This window comes from Trichoplax adhaerens, genomic scaffold, assembly GCF_000150275.1.
Source record: "Trichoplax adhaerens TRIADscaffold_12 genomic scaffold, whole genome shotgun sequence".
Classification (NCBI taxonomy): Eukaryota; Metazoa; Placozoa; class Uniplacotomia; order Trichoplacea; family Trichoplacidae; genus Trichoplax; species Trichoplax adhaerens.
In genome coordinates this window covers 1,598,836-1,622,319 of record NW_002060954.1, presented here as the reverse complement: position 1 = coordinate 1,622,319, position 23,484 = coordinate 1,598,836, and the positions used below count along the sequence as shown (strand labels likewise).

At 33.1% G+C, this 23,484-nt stretch overlaps 3 protein-coding genes across 3 annotated transcripts; 2 read left to right on the top strand and 1 right to left on the bottom strand.

The window, feature by feature from the left end:
- Window positions 1–4,663: 4,663 nt before the first annotated feature.
- TRIADDRAFT_59888 (uncharacterized protein) lies at window positions 4,664–9,042 on the bottom strand (the record flags this gene model as incomplete). Its single annotated transcript, XM_002115771.1, has 13 exons — window positions 4,664–4,768; window positions 4,855–5,031; window positions 5,135–5,256; window positions 5,565–5,701; window positions 5,822–5,904; window positions 6,023–6,085; window positions 6,178–6,269; window positions 6,373–6,639; window positions 6,721–6,867; window positions 6,989–7,098; window positions 7,192–7,298; window positions 7,646–7,915; window positions 8,932–9,042. The coding sequence occupies 13 exons, from the start codon at window positions 9,040–9,042 to the stop codon at window positions 4,664–4,666; spliced, it is 1,791 nt and encodes a 596-aa protein (XP_002115807.1).
- Window positions 9,043–10,081: 1,039 nt separating this feature from the next.
- On the top strand, window positions 10,082–12,620 carry TRIADDRAFT_59887 (uncharacterized protein; the record flags this gene model as incomplete). The annotated part of the gene is made up of 7 exons (XM_002115913.1): window positions 10,082–10,131; window positions 10,894–11,137; window positions 11,300–11,368; window positions 11,531–11,632; window positions 12,070–12,174; window positions 12,252–12,365; window positions 12,483–12,620. 7 exons carry the CDS (start codon window positions 10,082–10,084, stop codon window positions 12,618–12,620), a joined length of 822 nt encoding a protein of 273 aa, XP_002115949.1.
- Window positions 12,621–15,422: 2,802 nt separating this feature from the next.
- TRIADDRAFT_59886 (uncharacterized protein) lies at window positions 15,423–21,439 on the top strand (the record flags this gene model as incomplete). Its single annotated transcript, XM_002115912.1, has 9 exons — window positions 15,423–15,568; window positions 18,770–18,899; window positions 19,094–19,312; window positions 19,594–19,665; window positions 19,783–19,859; window positions 20,035–20,138; window positions 20,581–20,636; window positions 20,863–21,054; window positions 21,230–21,439. 9 exons carry the CDS (start codon window positions 15,423–15,425, stop codon window positions 21,437–21,439), a joined length of 1,206 nt encoding a protein of 401 aa, XP_002115948.1.
- Between the last annotated feature and the right edge of the window lie 2,045 nt (window positions 21,440–23,484).

Below are 23,484 nucleotides of genomic sequence, written 5' to 3'. Positions count from 1 at the left end.
CATTATTATCAAGTTTTACGGTAAGGATTATTTTCAATTTTATGACACAATTTAGATATCAGTACATAGAATAGAACAAGAATTTGACACAACTTAGACAATACGCAGCATAAAAATTTTCTTGATCAATTACTTACCAAGTTAAAGTCTACGTTGAGCTGCTAACTGCAACATACTCGTGTATGAGCAGTTGATTCAACCAGCTTAGTATATAATTTTCGTATAATTGACTGAAGCTGCTCAGTCGATGTCAATATAAAAAGAAAAATCAAAAAATCAATGAGGGAATATACTGCTCTTCGATCTGAAAGTCAAGGGGCCTAAAGCTTTAATGCATTTACTTAATCATAGTAAGCATTTAAAGAAGAGTTGTGCTGCATAGCAAGAGAAACCCGTACTACAGCTGCAGGTTCGGCTGACTGCTTTATAATTAATTCTAAGTGTATAAGAATGGATACTAATATAATATATACATAATTTATGTATTATCAAAAAAAGGACATTGACTGGCTATACAGCACGTATGTAAATGATTCTTCTAGCATTTGCCACTATCGCGAATTCATGTAGGTGCAATTTTGGGTGATGGATGAGATCATAAGGTTAGTAAAATCTTAATTCACAGTAGTCCCTGTTTTTACATAGACATCGCAATATCTCAAAGAATAATAATGCAAACGTAACTTTTGCAGTAGTCGTTGTTTATTATCGCTATAACCTATTCTTTATTTCCATTTTTTAAATCACTCAGTTCATACTACCTCCTGCCTAATCTTAGCTATCTGTTATAATTATTTATTTGGCTATTCTTGTTTATCAATATACCCTCAAGCGTTCAACGTAAAATGATGGTATCTAAGGATTCTACGCAAAGCACAGCTATGGCACAGTACAAATATGTCACCAAGGAGATAAAATAGCAGAATAATAAGATAAGCTTAACAGGTCTAGTTGCAACTAGTCCTAAAGTTTATACTAGATAAAGATGAACCCATTTCCTTGAATTCGAAGTTAATTTCCAATCGTTTTAATCTTTCAATAAATGGCTTAATGACCATTATAGTCCAAAATCAAGAGTTAATAGAGTATTGTATAGGAAATATCTAGTATAAGAGATTAATACTGGTAGTATTTAGGGAAACGTATTAAAATACCCTAGTTTGTCATTAATATGAGTAGGTGAAACCTCGGAAGATTAAATTATAGCCCTAAAGTAGTAATTATAAGCTTCATAATTATCTAATATACGCGTATAACCACGTAAATAAAATTATATTTCAAATCAAAACAGCTACATTATGGCAAATTTCATTGCGTCGCTATATTTCAACATCGTACAGGATATAAATTTGTCTGAAAGTAATGTTGCGGTAATTACTTTGAAATTTCAGCGAGCACATGTTGCGCTAAAATATGCGAAGGAGCCTATAAATGAAGAATTCCACATATGTCACAGTTAATCAACCAGACAAATTTCTGAAATTGAGATTCTTCAGGCATTTACAATATTATTTTTCATACAACATGAACAAATTGATTAAAAGGGAACAAACTGAACGATATCACGCACAGTAGCTTCTCCAGATGGCGACTTTAATCTGATATAAAATAAACTTTAAGTATTAATATTTATCTAATAATGTACCACTTAAATTATTATACTTTACTAACATTCGGTCGCCGTCTAATTCATTCATAGCACTAAAATCAGCGTTTCCAACTGCCATAATGATTACCGACATTGGTAATTTCGAAGCGTTTACGAGAACTAGTTTTATCTTCTCAATATCCGTTATTACGCCATCAGTTAGTATCAGTAGTACAAAATAATTCTAAAAATATTTGAATCATAAGAAAATGTCTTAAAAAAATGGTACATGTCATTATAATATAAAATAAAATAAAATGATGACAGATTTATAATATCTCAGGAGTAGTAAAAGTGAAGTGATGTACAGTGTACTGTATTCGTCAATAAATGTACATATAGAAGATATACTAGAGATATTGTATAAAATTGCCAATAGCATTAAATTATTTGCAATGTATCGATTGGCATAAAGTTGTAATATATTTACCGCGGCTGTTCCTTGTTTAGCCGCGTTGGCTGCAAAATTTGAAAGGTGATTTACGATAGGCGCAACATTAGTAGGACCCCAAAGCTGAATTTTCGGTACGCAATTCTGATATGTAGCAACTACACCTCCAATCCCTTATTTAAAATGTAATGCAATAACAGTATTCACATTCATACAACATTCACATGAGAATGTAGGATCACATCACATTGTACCAGTAGAATAACGTTATAATAATAAGCATCAATATGAGCTATACTATGAAATTGATATACAGATTAAAGGGTTTAAGCGCCTGCAACATACGGATTTGTTGAATTAAAATTGATGGGCAATTCATGCAATACCTATCAAATTTCATAATTATACATAAATAGTATAATTTGATATTTCAATAATTCGATAATGTGATAATGTTAATATTGCAATCATATCGACTAAATCAGACGCTTTATACATGTCACATATATACCGTACAGAACCAACGTACTATACGTCAATGAATACGCGCACTACGTTACAATGTACTGTACTATACAGTACACTAGTGAACGTACAGTACAGTACAGTAGTCTTGTTCCGTAAATTTGGACCTCTTCGGATGGACAGACTTTTTAGATCAGATACTGATTAATTATTACTGACTGTAGTATGGATAGACCTGACTGTATGGATCTCCTGCACCGATTTTTCTCGAATCATTTCTACTAATTCAAGAACAGTTATGGCGTGATATCACTACTTTCAAGCAGAACTTAGTAAATAAAATAGAATTTTATGTAATATGCCTTAATTTAGAAAAATAAATGAATTATTACAGAATCGAACATTGGCTTAATGACATTATAACGAAATCTTTCAAACAGTATTTGACGAATATGAGGCCAAAGCGTCCGACCGTCCGAGTCATGCCTAGTGTATTCTGGGTCTTTTTTCTTCTACTAGAAATGTACCAAGTAATTTTCACCGAACTGCGCAGACTTTTATTAGACAGATCGAGCAAAATTAGCGTTGATACCAGATTGGATCTACTCTACCTCTTTTCGAGTCTTGTTGCTCTTTTTTAATCGTTTAATTAGGTATAAGGAAAAAGTCATATCAAAGGGGAAGTAATTCAACACTATGCCTGCGTCTAGTATAGGTCGTGTTATTTCCACGAGCATGGCCAAGACTGTCAAAGTAGAAATCGTCAGATCGGTTTTAAATCCTAGGGTGTGCAAGGTACGTGATGCAGTAAGCATACTATACGACGCCATGTTACAGCTGTATGCCGCTTTTCTTCTTATCCTTTCTTGTGCATTGATCGTACGTAATATTACAGTAGTTAGTCGACATTTCGGTAGACGATAAAGTCTACCGTGCAAGTGTTTGTTAAGACGACCACCAGTAACGCGGTGGAGTTATTTCCTAGTAATTTACAGTACTATATGGACAGTTAATGGAAGATGATGTGCAGTAGATTGCAAGTGTATCTGCAAAAACCAAGTTATGACTGTTTCTGTTCTAGACTTGTAGAGAAGTTGTAGTCATCAGGTTTCGATTCTATGGCAATGCCAAAATAGGGTTGTATATGTAGTATAAACTATGACTTATATAATTTGGAGTTCAAACATTGAAAACTATAGCGTTCAAACCTGCTTTATTGCACTACACGTGTACATATTGTGCAAGGAACAGTGCAAGCATGCCAGCGGATATTATCTTACTCGATTCCAAAGTATCAGTGCCTGTAAATTACTATAAATTAACTCAGTGCACTCCGGTATACTAGTACTGATAATATAATTTGTACAATATCACACCTCGAATGATGCGCACTCTTCGCTTGTAACGATACTACTGACATTGCACTTATTTCTTATATAGTTTTACCTACGAAAGAATAAAATTTTTGCCCATGATGAGAAATCAAAGTGTCGAATCGGCGATCTAGTCAGAGTTGGTGAAAGTCCTCAAATAAGTAAAATTAAACACTTTAAGATCTTGGAGATCATAGAGAAAGGTGGTAACAAATTGCTGTCAAACACCAAAAAAATGGTCTACCAGTACGACTAGATATATGAATTCTACAGTAATTTAAGCGAATACTATATGATCGGAGTGATAATCTAGTTACTACTGATAGTTCTCCTAGCACCATGCAAGACGTTTGATATTACGTGATGCAGACGCTTACAATACAGTATACGTAATACGTATACCTGCTAACTCAAGTAAAGTGCTATATAATGTAATATTGCAATAATACAGTATAATCGTATCTGTAACTTGTGACTTTGTATAACACTAGTGATGATCATGGTACAGTGACATAAATCGGTTATATCCATACATCGTACATATCCTTAAATAGTACTGTATATGCTAAATTGTCTATCATAATTGGTATTTGTTGTAAAAAGAGATTTAACTCTCAAATATTGCTGACCGATAAGAAGTATACTCGTAGATTAGCACATTTTATTTCATTGAAAAACTCTTTATCAAGATCGTGAATAATAATAATTCTTACTGTAACATATCATTTATAGATTAATGAAGAGAATGAAGAATTTAATAAGTTGCTTTTACTGCTAACTTTTAAATCAGGGTGTCTGCTCATTCTTGTACTTTATAAAACGGACTAAATTTAATCGAACATTATCTACAAAGTGGAACTTCTTCCCTAAGTTTGCTCTCTCCGACTTCATCTGCAATGGTTTTAAAATTTTCAAAAATAAATATATGAGGATAGTCTGTTAGTATCCTATAATAGTACAGTATATAGTATGAATACCTTCGATTTCATTCTTGGTAATAACTGCTGTAAATGTTCGACGACACGAAGCTGCTTTGCAACTGTATCCGCAACGTTACCATCTGCGAATATATCTATCAGTGAATCCACTGCTTCAGCAGCAAGCCATAAGTTATCTTCTTTTTGGCTAAGTACACATAGAACTGTTCCAGTTAACTAGTCATTGGTATAATCAGTTAAGTCTTAGTCGCCAGTATGGATCAGTATACAATTAAACTAAGTCTATGCGTCACTTATTCTTTAGTTAAAATGTACATACTCTCAATACTTGTAATCCTGAATCATTCTCCCAAGTTTTTGCCATCTGTCCAGCGATACCTAGTAACCCTACTAGCCCAGCTTTTGTGTGGTCGCTTATGGAGCTATTATTGAGATATTCAGCTAGGGCAGTCAGTTGTTCTTCATTTAGACACTACTTGCACCAAATTTATGATAACAGTATTATGATTATTAATAGCACACAATAAAGCTCTACATAGTTACGAAAAATGTTTTTCTCTATAGTAGTAGTAGACCTTAGAATTGCAACGATATAGTCTTTGTAGGAGAGATCTCATAGTACAAATCACCGATTCCATAAAATGATGGTCAGTTCTACGGCAATGAATACTCTCTAGTAACATTTAAAAGTAGTAAAGCAGTTATACTAGGTCAGGAAAGGTGTTCAAGAATACTAAATAAGAACAAACCAGTATGGCCGAATCCCAGTTGAAATAATGCATTCCATATTGCTTCTAAGGCATCTTGATCGCACTGCAAGTCAACATCCGCTAGAGAAAACATGTTATCTAGACATGACAAGGCTCTTACTTGTATTGCATCCAACCTATCGACATCAAAAAACCGTAGATAGTTATCTGAATTGTGGTAAAATATCACACGTTACATAAGTAAATTTTAAAGGAATATTCATTAATTGGCTACAATCAAGCAACTCTTAACATACTTTCTTAGTAATGGTCTACCCCGTACGTGTGCTTGGTAAGTTGCATACAGATTCTGATCTGCAAACTCTATTTTTTTTAAAATCTAAAAACATAACGGCAGATTTATCAATCAGTTAAGCTCTTGACCAGCGGTTGCTACTTCAAATTTTATACGTCTATACAAAACATGTAGCCATTAGAAACAACTTAAAGTATAGTACCGTCATTGGAAGCTGATAATTGTTAAATGCAGTATAAACTTCAGAATTGTTGGCGAAATTAGGCTAAAGATAGGAAAAATTCAAAAAAATGAACGAAAATTACTAGAGCATAAGAACCCATTAATACATACTACTTTAAATCTTCATTCACATACGATTGCATTGAAGTCGCTATCTTCCTCCATTTCGTCTTCATTTTCAAGACCATCAGATAAATCCTGCCATTCATCGTTATCATCATTGTCATCTGTTTAAATTCATAGCATAAAGTCCGAGATAAAACTAACCGGTAAAACTGTTGAATGACATTAATTTCAAAATAAATTTCACCTCTAAAAACGCATATTTACCTTCCTCGCTTAAGAATGCGTTCGCTATTATCTCCAAAGCGATTTGTTGAGCATTAAGGAAATTAGCAATATTCTCCAGCTGATCATCAAATGATCTTTTCATAAGGCTATCATTCGTTTCGGTATCAGCCTGCAGTATCTTGACCATCGAAGTCATTTCAGTGACAGCATTAAATGTAAGAACTTGTCTTAGAACGTTAGCAACGGTACCGAGAGCTTTCTCCCAGGCTTCGGCTTCTATTGTTGATTTAACATTCATCATTGTACCTACAGCCAATACATCGTAAAAAAATTTGTAGCAAAAAATGCAAAAAACTTGGTAATGCCGAAATACCATCGTAAACAAACCTGCAATTAATACTTTGAGTAAAAAATAATGAGAATCATTCCCATCCGATGACAAGATAGTATCAATAACTTTCAGATGATCCTGCGACTTGCATAAATGCTGGCCACTTGCAGGATTATCCTCAGTGATGGTATATAAACACTGAGCTATAAGACGTGGGTAAAGTCAAATGATTAAAAGCATGTTAAACTCATGATTCCCTTTCGTAACAATATTCAATTGGATTAGCATTTTAAAACATAAACATAATAGTAACATAAGAGATACCTGCAGAAATTTGTAAACATTTACTTGCCGACGGTAGGCTTATACATTGAATTACCAAAAGAGGAAGCTTCTCCAGATTAACGTAATGGATTGCATCGCTGGAATTTTCACTGTTTTAAGTAATTTTATTACAGACATAATTTAGTTAGTATTGATAAGGAATCAAACCGAAAGAACGTTAACCAACTTATAAAAAAAATTACCAAATATTCCATAAAACATTGAGGATATGATCAAGACTATCTACAGCAATGCTTTCCCTTTCAGTGTTTTCATCATTACGACCCGGCTGATTTAGCATTCCAAGTATCTGTTACGACATAAAAAGCGATTATAATATTAAAGATCATTGCTCAGGTAATAAATCTGTAATACCAATAATGGTTAATAATTTTAACGTCACCATTAAAAATTACAAATTGACTAGAAGAGGCACTACAACATTGTTCGATTGTATAGATATACAGCATATTACATTATGTCTGCAAATAGCTAAAAATCAGTGACTTCGCGACTAAGTAAAGTTCATTATTTACTATCCTATTTGTTACATTTTTATAAAGATTTACAAATCCTACAGTAATTCGTAATTAGCGCACGAAGCTAGGCATCCTACAGTATTTGCTAATGATTTAAGTTACTGTTTTTACGAAATACCCCTACCATATTTAGCGATGAAGATAAAGATTCCAAGATTTGGTCTTTGGATACCATGCGCTGACATACATCAGGACCGGCATTAATAGCTATATTCCTTAATGTTCCTGCAGCAGCTTGGATAACGTTTATATTGTCGTCACATAGTAGAACACCTAATTTTCCGATTACGTTATTCTTTAATAAATGAGGTAAGTTGTTCTCGTCCAGTACGATACTGGCTAAGCTGGTACAAGCACACTGTCTTTCCGAATCATCCTTTGACGAAAGCTGTTTATATATGTAAGTATACTGATATCAATAATCTCATCTTATTCATTTTACGCCTATGACAAAATATCAAATTGCACTCTACTTTTGTGAACATTAATAATGATATCATTACGGACTGGCGGTGAATAATTAGATTCTATAAAGTATGCGATATACGTACACTGCTTTATGTGCTTAAATACTCAAAGTACTATTGTTAATGGAAAAGTACGCGTATATGTCTAGTGTTAATGTGCTTCAGGCAATGCATGCGTATGTCGTATTTACGTATTTACCATGCAAAATGTGTAATTGTGCATTTATTACTAATGTAATTTCATTTAAATAAATGCATTTCCATAAAACCATCTATGCTATCTATTCCTGCTTCACGATTGCAGATCTGCTCAGTAGAGCATAGTAATATGAATTGTTATTAAGATATCATTCGTAGTCTCCTCATCTTGCAAGCAAAATGGCGAGCTATACACGTACAGCATTTATGTAGTTCATCTTTCAGCTTTACCAAGCAGGCAAGGCTGATCTCTAAAGCAAGGATGGGCAATACTGCGGTAGATTGAAAATTGTAAGGTATACCTTGAGTTATGCTTATTGACACTGTCTGCTTGGATGGTCGGTGTATTGCCCATTCCTGATCTAAAAGGTAATTGTACGTCTACAGCTACAGTCTATACCGAAGTCATGGGCTACTACATTCGCTCGTAAATTTAGTAGTCCATGCCTTGCAATCAGCCAACATCTATCTTTCCTTTACAAGTACAGTACACAAGGCATGTGGTTGCATGCCATTATGAAGAATAATCATTTATTTCATCCGTAGTAAAATGAATTTATTGTGCCCATATACATTATACAGCAGGTTGTCTACTGGTGCCGTATACTCCATCATACAGGTCTATTGTGGAATATTATGACAGAAATTACTGATGCTAGCATTGAGCTCAAGGCAGAATGAATCGTATACAACGAAATATCTAGTATTCCAACTTTACAATCTCTTATTCTTTCATTACCTTTCCCAGGATAGGAATATCCACACTATTAAATGTGGTCCCAACAGCAGGCGCTGCGTTGCTTTTCTTCGATTTTTTTCCACGCTTTTGACCGAGATTTGATTTACCCATGCGAACGTCGAGATCTTCCTTAGCAGTAGCACTACACCTGTTGTGTCGAGGGATTCCACACTCCACTAAATTTGTTTGTAGTACTGGAGTACGTATGGACTACTAGTGCTGACCGTGACCGATACTTGCAGTAGTGCCGTAGTACCATGCTGTACGGGTTAGGGCTCGGGTTAGGGTTAGGGAAAAAGTCTTGGATGAAGTGACTGCACTACTAAGGGTTGTGCGCAGAACAGACTGTACAGATACAGCGTATCACCGTCTGCCCGCTATATACAAATTGTACAGTATAGGGTCAGCATGGATGTCCTGGTGATATTGAATTTGGGTGTAAAGTGGTAAGCCAAAATATGTCACTATATTACGTGCCTAGAGTAGTTCCTACACTAGGAAGCGAGTGACATTAGTTTTGTCCATGTGTAGTTTCTTCTGTCATTGGATGGATAACTTTTGAACTACTGAATGCAGACCTCTGCTGTACAGTAAATTGACGGCTAGCAACTATCATAGACTACAGTATAACGTACAGGATAGTATAAATTCAGGGACTATTAAGATAAATGCTTATGTCTTAAAAGTCCCTGACAATAATTCCAACCAGGATAACCTCCATTATCTTAGAAACTACCTTGGCCAAAGTAAAGCTTGACGCATGCGCATCTTGCGATAAACACTTTCAAAACTAGGCAACGATATTTCGAATGTATGTTAATATTAATTTAGACTTTAGTAAGTGAAATTATTGGCGATCGATCATCATTTAATTAATTAACAAATAGCATGTATTCTAAATAATAGTATAACTGAATAAACGAAAGATTTAGCTTACTGTATTCCTAAAAAGATTGTTAGTGGACTTTCACTGAGGAAAATACTACAATATAGACAGAAGGTAAATCATACTGTATATACGCAGTCCATGATAAGCCGGTAACTAGCAAACCAACTAGCCCGTCTGCAAATATAAATATATTACGTTAATAAAGATAGCTCAATTTTTGTGGACCTGCTATTAAATTTGGATAAATAAATAGCCTATATAATGAGCTCTTTTTTGGATACGCCTGGTAGCCCTACTAACAAGAGGGAAAGGTAAGTAATATTGCAGCATAACTCTAGTAATGATAATCATGTCATAAGTGGAGATAGGCCATATACTATACATATATTTTTATGCTAGGCTAATATTGTTAAAAATGTAATCGAAGCGATAATGTACTGAGAAGCAATTATTATTTCTGCGGCTAAATTTGTTAATTTACCCTGGATAGGTACTAAAAAGTCAAAATAAAATTTAAATGCATGTATAAACATTTCATATTGCACGATTAAACGCCACTTTAGATATACATGTACTGTACGAACACAGTATGCACAGTAAACATACTGCTGTGCCTTACGGTCGATTAATAAATCCCACTCACCATCACTCTCATATTATTTAAAATTGACAAGAAATGAACATTTTCCCATAGATAACAATGTGTATTTAATCCTTACGCTCTATTAAAATATCGTTGTCTAGCAGAGATTGGTAGATAAAATACAGTATAGGTGCACAGCATTTTATTGTAGGCGTTACATTCCAGTGAAAAAGTGTGGAATCGTTGATGCTCGCCTACAAGTGAGCGATTTGTAGTTTCTTTATTACTAAATAGCATAAATTCTGTGCGGTATTAGAAATTCAAATATTTTTATCGTATCATTTCCATTACGGATGATTTGCTTTATAGTAATATTAAACCGTTTCAAATTCTCATTCAGCTATAAATTTGAGATAGCATTTTAAAGGCCAACTGTCGAGGTCTGTAGCATATGCAAGGAATCTTCATTAAATGGGATATCGTTTTTTAGAGCAAATAGAGATGCCCAATTTAAATTTTTGAGCCAACGAATTACCAGAGTGGAAAAACATCTGGCCATAATTAACCAGAGATTCCAAGTGTTAGCCACCAAGACGGGCAGACTGAAATTGCGATCAGAACTTGTTGCAAAAGCTGTTAATGACTATGCTGATGAAGAATCCATTTCTATTAAGAACGGCTTACGAGGATTTGTAGATTGCTTTCTTGCCTTGCAAAGCCATATGCAAGCTCATGTAAGATCCTGAATCTTAGTATCAAGCGACGAAATCCAACATATATCTACACCTTGCAAAATTACCTCCCTTTTATCTATTGCTATACATTAGTAAATAGTAACTACTTAAGAATTTAAAGTTATTTGTGCTATTAACTCGGTGTTAACAATTATTTCTTAGGCTGATCACATTGAAAATAAAGTTATAGAGCCATTTTCTCGATATAGTCACACATGCAGACATATGAAGGTACGACAGCTGCTGGAATGATCGCTGTAATAAATAGGTTTTTGTTGCGAAACATTGGCATCACGCAACGACGATACAGTGTTTCATAATAAAGTTATTTATTTATATTCTAACATACCAGATAAAAAGCCATTTTGCTTAATTGAACTTTGATAAAAATAGGAGGATTTGAAAAATGGTTTCACAGCTCGCGATAAACTCCTTGCTAAAGAAAAACAATTGGAAAGAATTAAAGGAAAAGAGCCAGCTAATAAAAGCAAAATTGTATCTTTCATAATTAGTATATCTGTGTTCCAATAAGAGATTAATTTTTTACAACTTTGTTATTTATTGATACTTGCATAATCAAACTATGCACGCATAGAGAGCTAATTAACTCTGTGTTCGTATCTTGATAACTATGTAATACGAGTACAGAATTATTGCTAATACGTATATGAGACATAGCTGTCTGATTTAGCATATATTTAGTATGGAAACAATGGCACGAGGGCTCGATGACATAAAATTTCATAATGCAATAGGCTAAAAGCTTTATCCTTAACTCATTGCTTTAATTTATTATAACATAAAATCAGATGCAGGTAATTAAAAATAAAAATCGATAATAACAGAAATTTTATCTACCTCATCCCTAATCATACGTCGTAGTAAGCTAGAGAAATAGAAGTACATAATTCATTTTTATCTTTACATCATAGCTGGAAAGTGATACTAGCAAAATTAGAGACGATGCTGAAAAGCAGACTAAATCTCTCGAAGAAGAAATGGATAATTTTGAGAAGGAGAAGATTCGGGATATTAAGGTTAGAAACTATCCATTTAAAATGACAATTAATGCCTATTTATCTATGATGACTTCATTTCTCATACGTTTTTAAAGATTGTCTTTGGCAACTATATACACGGTGCTATGCATTATCATGCGAAAGCGCTCGAAGTTCTTACGTTAGCAGATCAATACATTGCCAATATTAATGAGGAAGAAGATTTGGAGGTATAAATATAAAACCCGTTTTCTAAGCGATTCTATCATTGAAGCCCTGTTTACGAAATGAATTACCGTACCGGCCTTGTTTATATATATCTAATCCTTTGCTATGTCGCTCGATAGGAATTCCGAAATATGATACAGGCCAACAGTCTCAGTCCAAGACTGGATATCACGAAGGCACACTCCACTACGTCGTTAAATGCAACAGAGACTCAAGGTCGAATTGAGGATGACGACGATGAGGATGATGAGGATTAAACAAAACAAGAAATTATTATCCATTTTCAGATACCGAAATGTTAATTAATTAAGCTTACCTAACTTAGCTATTTGCTCGTTTTAGAACTAATACACACTACATGATTCCTATCAGTCATCAGCTTACATCCATGAAAGTTCTTTAATTTAAAAGGATTTTACATTCTTTTACTCTAATGACTTCGCAAATTATCAACTAGCCCCTAAAATTCAAGGTCTTCTGACCAATATAATTTTCAGTTACTAAATGGGACATTTGCATCGGCAGTTAACTATCTGCATCGCCATTCGCTGCTTTCATGCCACTACTTGAGGGTAAAGTCGGTAGATAGTAGAAAGCGGAACGCCACAGCAGCTTGGATTAACTCCTGTATGGTAAAATTTTAAATAACATACTGTACTGTACAATATTGTGGACACTATCTTTTCAAAACTACTTAGCGGTCATAATACAAAATTTCAATATTTAATAATTTTAGCGTCCTTTTTAGCAAAATTTCTTCATTTTGATGTAATATGCAAGCAATCAATTACAACCAAGATACTACATAATTTCACCCATATATCCCAACATGTACTGTACGTTTAATTTGCTCACATATTTATTATGAAATACTTTTATTTTATTTCAAATGCATAATGTGCTGCAAAAATTTACTAATTAAGAAGCAATTTATAATAAATGATCGATATTAATAAAAGTCGAGGCATTACACTACTTGAACACCGCCGATGTTTACGCCACGATTGGTATATGGTATAACTGTTTAACATTGTCAATTCGGTGCAAATTGACGTACAATGTCTATCATTATATTAAAAGGGAAGTGGATTTTTCCCGCAGAGATGTTGTGCTGTAATGTTTCTCTTTGCTTTACATAGAGTGAGGATACATTATTCAGTAATACTGAAATCACCTTGCTACAACACTGTAGAGATAAAGTGTGGCTAGTAATATATACGCCTTCATATAAGTAACTGAAAGCCCAATTCCTACATAGTTTCATTGTTGTCGATAATTAATATTCTTAGATTTCTAAGAATAAGTATGTTTTAATTTGTTCGGCAGAATGAGAGGATTAATGAATTTCAATTTACCGGTAAATAGACATTTACAAATGTACAATTAAAGACAATAGATGCTCAAAACGGTATCGTTTTATAACTCGAAAAAAGTTAGCTTTAGGTGTCCATATACGAGTATACAGTATTATTATATGAGGATTCTTTAAAATAATGAGAAGAATAATAAAATACTACTGGAATCAAAAGATATACAATTTAACGACGAATAGAGGCACTCGTACGATTTTAGATGATACGATAGCGTTACCAATAAAAAATTAAATGTGTCCGTAAGAATCTCATAGAGAGTAAAATCAAAAACAACTTTTCATTGGCAAGCTAATGGTAGCCAATAATCAATAAAATTTTCAAATCACATCTGCAGTGAAGTATTAAATGAAATATAAAACCAAATTACTCGCACGTAGTTTTAAATGAAGTCGGATAGACTATAGAACAGTTTTTTTACGAAATAGAAGGTAAATGGAATAAAATATTCTTTAGGGACGCTTACTGATGAAATTTCGATTTGATTATACCATTAAATCTAAAATATAAATATTAGCGTAAGGAAAAATAACTAACTAGTTCAAATACAGTCCTCGTGTTCGACAGAGTACAACAGAACCAAGAAATTAAGGTACCAAATTTCGATATGGTTTTGTCGCGCTCATCTTTGAATTGATAGTAACAGTTATGCTGTGATCTATATAGAATATTAATTTTAAAGTAGCATAGCGGAATTTAAACATAGCTCTTAATAACAATCACCAGGGTAAGCAGTTGTATGGCTGGCTGTACCACCATGTGAAGCACACTATATCGAGACTGAATATTGTGAAAATTATAAATCGTAGTTTTACAAAAGTGCTTAAGTACAAGTGAGAGCGACTCTAATTTCGTAATGTATGGTGTAGAAAGGTCACGCGAGCTATTGCTAGCGAATTTCTAAATCTACATTGTCTAGCATCAATAAAATTTTAATGAACTGTACTGCATGTTAATTAAGATAAACTGTAGCTTTCTTTATGCCAACTTGATACATGAAATATGAATTTCAAATCCAGTGAATACAAAATCGTTTTAATTATCGGCAAATTGACACTAGCAGAAGATTTATGGTTAAGAATCACATTATTATCAACCACATGAAATTAATTTATTATTGGCAAAATCACGTGGACATAGCACAAAATGTATGGACTAGCCAGTTAACTCCATGCTTTTGGTGAAAACCCGTGAAGTTATCGGCATACTTGTGATTCATGATTCAAATTGTGAAGACACGTGGCAAGGCTTTCAAGACAAACACTAATAAGTCTTGAGTATATTGTACTGGAAAGTAAATTGATCAGTAAACATCTACAGTCCTGTGCAAAACTTTGTTTCTAATATTAAGGATAATATACCGTTGATGGTAGAGTATAGACTATAGCTCACTATCCAAAGTATTTTCACTAAGCTACTGCTAAAAGAGCAATACTCGCACGGTATAAATGTGTCGATACCAACTCTAAAAGTCTCTAACGTCGGACAAACTCCCATTGTACCACCGGATATTTTTTTTTCCTTTCTCTGCAACTATCGCTGATAAATCTATTATTTCATTTTTTCTCCTTTGAGTGAATTACTTCCCATCGATAGAACGGTAAGAAAATATCAACACTCTACTTTTTCTCCTTAGATTGAATTGAACGATAAACAAAAAGCCACTTTTCGAATTTATTTGTACTTAGAATGGCTACTGAAGAGGAGAGTGTATCCAAAGAAATGAATAAGTGCTTAGTTTTAACCGGTTATGGTAGCTTAGATAAATTACAGATACTCAATAGGCCTATTGAAAATCCTGGGAAAGGTCAAATTAGGATTAAAGTCGAAACATGGTAAATACGCATATGTACTAACTGGAGTAAAATACTAAGTAATTTCATGCTGCTTGTTTGTAAACTATAATTTTCAAGTAGTGCAATAGTCTTTGGATTAATGATAGGAAACAAAGAGGTCATAGAATTTATTAAAGCATTTTTTAGGCCTGATAATAATACGACGATCGCTGATTTAGCTATATTTTAAAATATTTAGGACACTGCAACTATTCCGTTGACATAATACGGTAGTTTTTGTGATCGACTAGCTTATTTTTCGTAGTTCGCGACCTTTGTTCTGCTCATTATTTTACATAGATCGATCATAGAATGATGTTGAAAAATTACTTAGTGGACCCACTGTAACAGTTTCACTTTATTGAGATAGACTTTTATCGTTTTGGTTATTTTCTCCATATGCTCGCTCGTATCATACTATAATGTCATTTAAAGATAAAATTAAACACCCGGTGAAAAATAGCGATCAGTGTATAATTGATCCATATTGTATTAAGTATTCCTGGTCATATAACTTTTCAATTCGTGAAGTATAGCTTTACGAATAATATTAAATATGTTGACTTAAAATTGACAAAACACTAATGAAGTGGACTGAAATTGTTATGTAAAGTTACCCTTGCGTCATTAATCAAAACCTTCCATAATATTATTTTTGGGCGAATAAAATAACTGTACTTTAAAGCAATTATCAGAAATTGTATATTAATAATTAGCCTTTACTACAGTATTTTATTACTACCTTCTTCTTCACTTTTTGAAAGCTACCGACATGAAGTCGGTTTACTAACATCCGATTTGCCGTGCTACTTAATTTGCTATTTCACATGTATTATTTGTACGTACAATCATTTATGATTATCAAAATCCAAGATTTGCTCTTCTGTGCTTCCTTGGAATCTAATTCGTATGATATCACTCTTATCCATCAGATGATTATACGCGTGTAACTAAAGGTGTATACTGTACATGTATGTACTGTATAATATAGTCTTTACCTGACGATAAACATCGCACTATGAATTTAATTTTTTATAAGCTTTTACTAGATTAGGCTGCTCCTATAGCTAAGCAATTATAAATGAAACAGAGGGGGTAAAATTAGATGTGAGATGCGTCGTTATTTTTTCTAATTACTCTGCAAGTTCTGTTACTCCTCATCATAAATTTCATCGCACACCCCTTTTAATCCGCTATACTGTATGAAAATATGATGCAAAAACATGAGTAATCCATTCTGATCAATCAAGAAGATTAGACCATTGATCCGACTACTATAGTAGTTTCTATAATTTATAGACTACTTCCTTAGTGGTCCACTTGGGTAAAATTTAAGATGCTCTTGTAATTAATTCTTAAAGGTTGAAGTGCTGCTATAATCAGTACGTATGTAAACCAGATTCTAAAATGTGTGATCATTTCAATGGTAATAAACATGCCTATTACCGTCTACAGTTGAAAATGATAAGCACAAAATTATGACCGACTGCGTTATTATCATCATATTATACTATTACCGGTATTATTATTTCAAATTGTAATTTTATAGTAGGACATAATATTTAGATAAGCCATTATAAATCGGGTAGCCTAATAGCTCTTGGACATTCTTACTAATTTTTGATATTTGGATATCATACATTGAACTGCCCATTGTAATATCATATCATTAAAGAAATTTAAATCATTCTTGTTAAATTTTCCTCTGCACTACAACATCAAAATAGCTTTTGATGTCATTATATGATAAATGGAAAATTACGCACAGCTGTTGTACTACATCTTGGATATTTAACATCTGACTTATTTTGCTTAACTGTGTGAAATAAGTAATCCAGTAAGTCATTAAGAAAAGAGAAATCGAGATCTGTACGAAAGTATTGACTTTACTTCCTTAAAGTTATTTATTCACATTTTATCTTTAAATTGTAACAACTTGAATTTGAATTTTTCTTATCATGAAAAAATTAAATGCAGAGCACAGGTAACTTAACGAAAACTATTGCATTACTGGTGCTTTGCATTTTCATGAAAATTTGCATGCTACTGGTGAAAACCCGATACAAGTACTACAACTCTTTTATTTTTGATAACAACGGCACTTTGTTACAAAACCTCCTGTGATTATTCATTGCTAATGTAGCACCTCAATGCTGATTTTCAATGATAATCATCATTCTAACACATACAATGCACTTATATTTATATATATCATTAATACATTAATTATGAAAATAAATCAAAAAAATTTACCGCATTTTTAAATAGTGGTCTGCAGTATATTGTACCTATACTTGTATTTGCGGCGTATTCTACCATTACTATTGACACAGATATTAATTATTTACCACGAATTGTGTACCTTTCAAAATACTGCTTTGATCCTATAACCCCTTTGTCTATATGTAGCAATAGTAATATAACATAAATATCATTACAGCTGGTACATAGTAATTCTTTTAATTTAATCCGACGTACCATATCACATGGTGACATACCTGGAACTTACCACATAAATATATATATACACTGTAGTCTTCATATTTCTATTATATAATCTTTATCGAATGTTACAATATTATACGTAGATATTATTTCGTCCGTATAACTAATACAGCCATTTTAAAATAAGTCCCACATATTCTACTCGGTATTACTTATCAAAATATGATATAATCTGGTGAGCAAAATGTAAAAAATTTACTGTACCGTGCAATAATAAAAAAACTATCATAAGTGACATCACTGAAGCACTCTAAAAATCGGTGATAATGAAGATTCTTAGATGAGATTACAGTATTTTATGCAAAATTACCACGCATATATAGTAGAAGGAAATAGTATCCTTTCGTAAGTTATCGGAATGACTGTAATTTGACTGTATCCTTCCTTATTCCAACGGGTACTACGAAGCTAATTGTCAATAACTACGCACCCATGCGAGTAAATGCGATATATTATGGTAATAATCTACCGTTATAGGTAATACTTAATTAGAAACTAGTGACATGAAATTATTCAATTAAACCTTTCTCATACTTCCATAGCTCGTTAGAGTTATAATACCAATATTGTAAATACTTGGCATGTGGACTTTGATTTAGCAATGTTGCTATACTATACAAGAAATTAATCAGCAAAAGCGATAATTCCTTGTTATTCATGAGTTAACATCCATTTTCTAATGTTACGGTCTTTTAGTGGTCTTAATTTTTCCGACATCATGATTCGACAAGGCTATTGTAACATCCATCCAAAGTTACCTTGCGTACTTGGCTGTGAAGTAGCTGGTATTATTGATGCAGTCGGCGAAGAAGTTAATAATTTTACGGTAGATATAGATATGTAACGGTATTTCAATTCTTTTTGGCTAATAATGAAAACGTTTGTATTAATAATTGCATAAACTCATTTTGTGAAAGAACTACTGTACAGCAGATCAATATTTTGTATTCCTAAATACATAATTTAGGACGTATTACGGTCGATACTTGCAATAGTAAATCTATTGTATAATTCTGTTAGGTCGGAATGCGGGTCATTGGCATTTGTATAAACCATCAAGGTTGGAGTTCTTGGGTTAATTTGGATGCGGATCTAGCTTTTGCCATGCCTGAACAGATGACATTTGAAGAAGGAGCTGCGATACCAATGAATTACGTTATCGCTTATTTATTGCTATTTAGACTTGGCGGAATACAAGAAGGGCAAACCGTTTTATGCCATTCTGCAGGCGGTGGTGTGGTATGTATCAATAAAAGTAGTGTTAAAATTGCTTGTTTTGAACTTGTCCAGTTCTTATTATATAATTCTTTATAGAATTTTAAAAATGTGATTTTTAATTAAATTAGTCTAGTTCATAAAATATAACTTATTAACCTTATACCAGAAACTAGTCGAAGTAAAAATTTGGTTATCCGTACTATAACTGGTATCATAAAACATTTTTAATATGTCACTTACCTTAGACTTCGGATAAAAGATGCAAAATTTATATCGTTGATATTGTTCTTATATATAAATAGGGCTTTGCTGTTGGACAATTATGCCAAAAAATACCAAATATCACACTTTTTGGGACTAGTTCTGCATCTAAGGTACAGTACCTGAAAACTTATCTTTTAGTAGCCTCTATGTGAACATTATTCGTATACGAACAAGTACAAAATATCAGGATTGGTAACACATAACGTTATAATTCTATGATTCTATAGCATGAAGCAGTTAAAGCGAACGGGTATTCTCATGTTATCGATTACAGAACACAAGATTACGTACAGGAGATTCGCAAGTATGTTACATCATTTCCTATTGCAGTTATATCCATATTATGATAATTATCTGATACTCTCATCATATATTACCCACTGTTTTCGATTGTAAGTTGTAACTGATAATTGATTAGTATCACACTGTACTATCATTATTACATTGGTACGGTAGTAAAATGCTATGCAATCTTTTAGGTTAGCTCCAGATGGTATCGATTTGGTTTTAGATTCACTGGGTGGCATCGAAAGTAAACGAAATTATGATCTCACAGCAGTTCTTGGTAGACATATCATATTTGGTAAGAAGAACCGTTTACTTTATAACTGTTGAAATGAAAGATTGTATACTTAGATGAGCGAACTAAGTAAATTTTTACAATAACTCTATTCTATCTGTAGGCAGTATTACTTGACAATTTTTACCTTGATAATTTTCAATACCAGTGTACATGTGGAAATAGTATAATAGCTTTTTCTTTCCTCATTTGAATTTCTATGATACAGTGAATTTACAGTACAGTAATAGAATTAGTCATATAATGAATCAAAATAAGCAAACACCGTACGATTCTTGGGATGTCCATTGGGTTGGGCTTCTAGAAATCTAAAAAAGAGTAGATAGTTGTGGTAGCTTATATCAGCAAAAAATAACCGCTGTTGAGAAATACGTAGATCATAGTGCACCTATCGATACATAATGACCAGTAAGACTAAATCTGTAAGATCTTTCTTTATTTTTAGGTGCTTCAACATCTATCTCGGGTGAAAATCGTAGTATTATGAAAATGGCCAAAATGGTAATACTTGTTAAGTACTGTATATTTGCGTCAATACAAATAATGATAAGAACACTCGAAATCTCAAGAATATCTTAAAAATATTGTACTGTATCTCGCTTTTTCTAAGCTTAAGTATACCTCTACAGCTTATTACTATATTTCAATTTCGCTTCAATCTCATAAAATATACTGTACTTAATTTTTCAACGAAATATTTATATTGCTTTTATCCTGTTTTATTTAGTGGTGGAATAATTCTAATAAAATCCCAATACAATTAGCAACGGAAAATAAATCGATTGGCGGAATTAATTTTAGTACTGTCATGCAAAAGTACCATGGAAAATTTCTAACTAAAGCAATGCAAGATATTTTGCTGTGGTACGATGAGGGCGTTGTTAAGCCCAATATTGATTCCGTCTATGCTTTAGAAGACGTAAGTTAAATAGTGTAAAGAGCATTCAATTTTGGCTTCTAGCTTCTAACCGTACTTATTTTATATCATTTAACATAATTCAGTAAATAAAAGTGTAATTATATCTATCACTGTCAAAGTGGAGGAACTATTATATCGCTAGAATATTGACATATTCATTCAATCATTAAATTAGTATGCAGATGCTTTCCAGCAACTAATGCAGCGTAAAAATATTGGCAAAGTTTTATTGTCACCTAGTAAAGCACCCGCCGTTAACATTTCATCTGCAGCTGCATCAGTAATCGATGAACCAGAGGAGATATTAGAAGAGGACTCAGATAAAAAAGATGAAAATGCGAACATACAGACACCAAAGGAAACTGAGAATGATGAGAATCAGTGATGATTGTCTGTCCGTGACTGCATCGGTTAGATTGATAGACCTAACATTGTACAGTATATAGTAGTATAATTATGTATAATGTCGTTAAAAATTGTGATTTTTTTACGTAATAACTTCCATTTTAATGTTAACCTGGTATTATTCGCATGTATATATATATTCTGATATAGTCATCTCCGTGAAATCTGAATCCTAAAACGAAGTTATTCCTGATGATGCGTTTGGCAGTAATCTCCATCAGCGAAGTAGGATTAAAAAATCAATTATTACAATAATAAAAATAGTACATAAATATCTCACCACGGAACTAAATAATATTGTTATAGACTAATTACTATTTTGTCTTTGTTAATCATCTTTATACAATTTGTCAGACTATTTTGCCGTACACGTATAGCAAGAATAATTACGTATGAGAATCTCGGTACTCAATTAGAGCTTTAGCATAGCCTAATGAGCTAAAAATATGGCAAAATTAATTTAAGAGTGTACGGATTTACACTAGTGACATAAATTCCATAAAAGTGTTGTTTATTACATTTATTTTGTTGAGTCTAATATAATTAACTAATAACTATTGCGTGGGCTAATAATAAAAACTTTGGTATATTATACGGGTATATATGATGACTATATCACAGTGGCTGTGCTGGCGTCTTGACAATATCTTCCATTTCTTTTGTGTATTTGAATGACTACGTTTAAAATATTCAATAAATGTGTTAGTAATACGGTGTTCAAATGGTAAAGTTTATCGTACTTCGCTAAAGAATATACACTGTATTATTGAACAAGTATATGAGTATTTATCATGCAATACTGTATTAATGCATCTTCACAATTAATTACTACTAGTAAACTACCCACTTAAATGAATGTCCATAAAACTGTTGGTCAGCTAGGATTATAGCTTATTGTACAAGTATACGAGTATTGAATATACAATATTAATTCATCTTAACAATCAATTACTACTGGTAAACTACCCATTCAAATGAATGTCCATAAAATTGTTGGCCAGCTAGGATTATAGCCTTATCAATCTTTTTTGTAGTGGTGTACGGCATTGGCGCTTTTGCGTCTGGATAAATTCTATATAGTCTATAGTCAAAAGACTCAGGGACCTATCAACGTCAATTTTACCCAAATTCAAGTTGATTTACAGTCGCTACTGTAGTTTGGAGTAGGTCGCACATTCATAATTGCAGTTCTAGTCACTGAAATGATCATGGGTCGGATATAAACAATCTACTATGAATTAGTGTACTACGGTATCTTTACTTGGATCGAACCGAGTACAAAAGTTCAACATTTCTCGCTGTTTGAAGGCATAGCAAGGACTAATTCTTCAACTCGGCGACTATTTGCCCGATAAACTTTGACTTTTGGGAGTCCATTTTTTTCTCTACAATTATGCAAATTCCTCTTCTAATGTCCATAAATCTGAACAAACTACTGTGATTTCCCGTCTCTGAATAACGTCATGCCGTTCATCAGCTGATCTGGGCGGGAGCGGAAATGAGTTCGGAGAGTACAGTACAGTACAGTACTGTACAGTACAGTATAAAAAAGTAGGTACTGTACTGTACAGTACTGTGATTTTTGAAGCTGCACACTGTACTCAGTACAGTACAATATCTCAAGTATCGTGCAGCGTTTAAAAGCGAAGTTTGCTGGTGGAAGTCTTCCATTTTCTCCTTTTTGCCGATCTTGGACTTAACGTTGCCATTTTAAATTTCCCTAGGTAAGCTAGCAACCATTGATTCTAGGCAAAAATGAGGATAAATGTCAAATGCCAATGTGCATAAGCTGTTCTTGATAATCGTTTGACTGTCTAAAGATGGAGTTGATTTCGTCGCCACAGACGTAAAATAACAGTGTCAATTCAAATTGAATCTGAAATTTTGATGTCAATAGATAGATATTAGCTACATTAGGAGTAACATAGTATGAAGTACAAGATGCGTGCAAGTGAGTACATTTGCAATCATTAGACATGTCATCGATTTGCTAAAGGACATACGCCCTCCCTGGCTATGACTCAG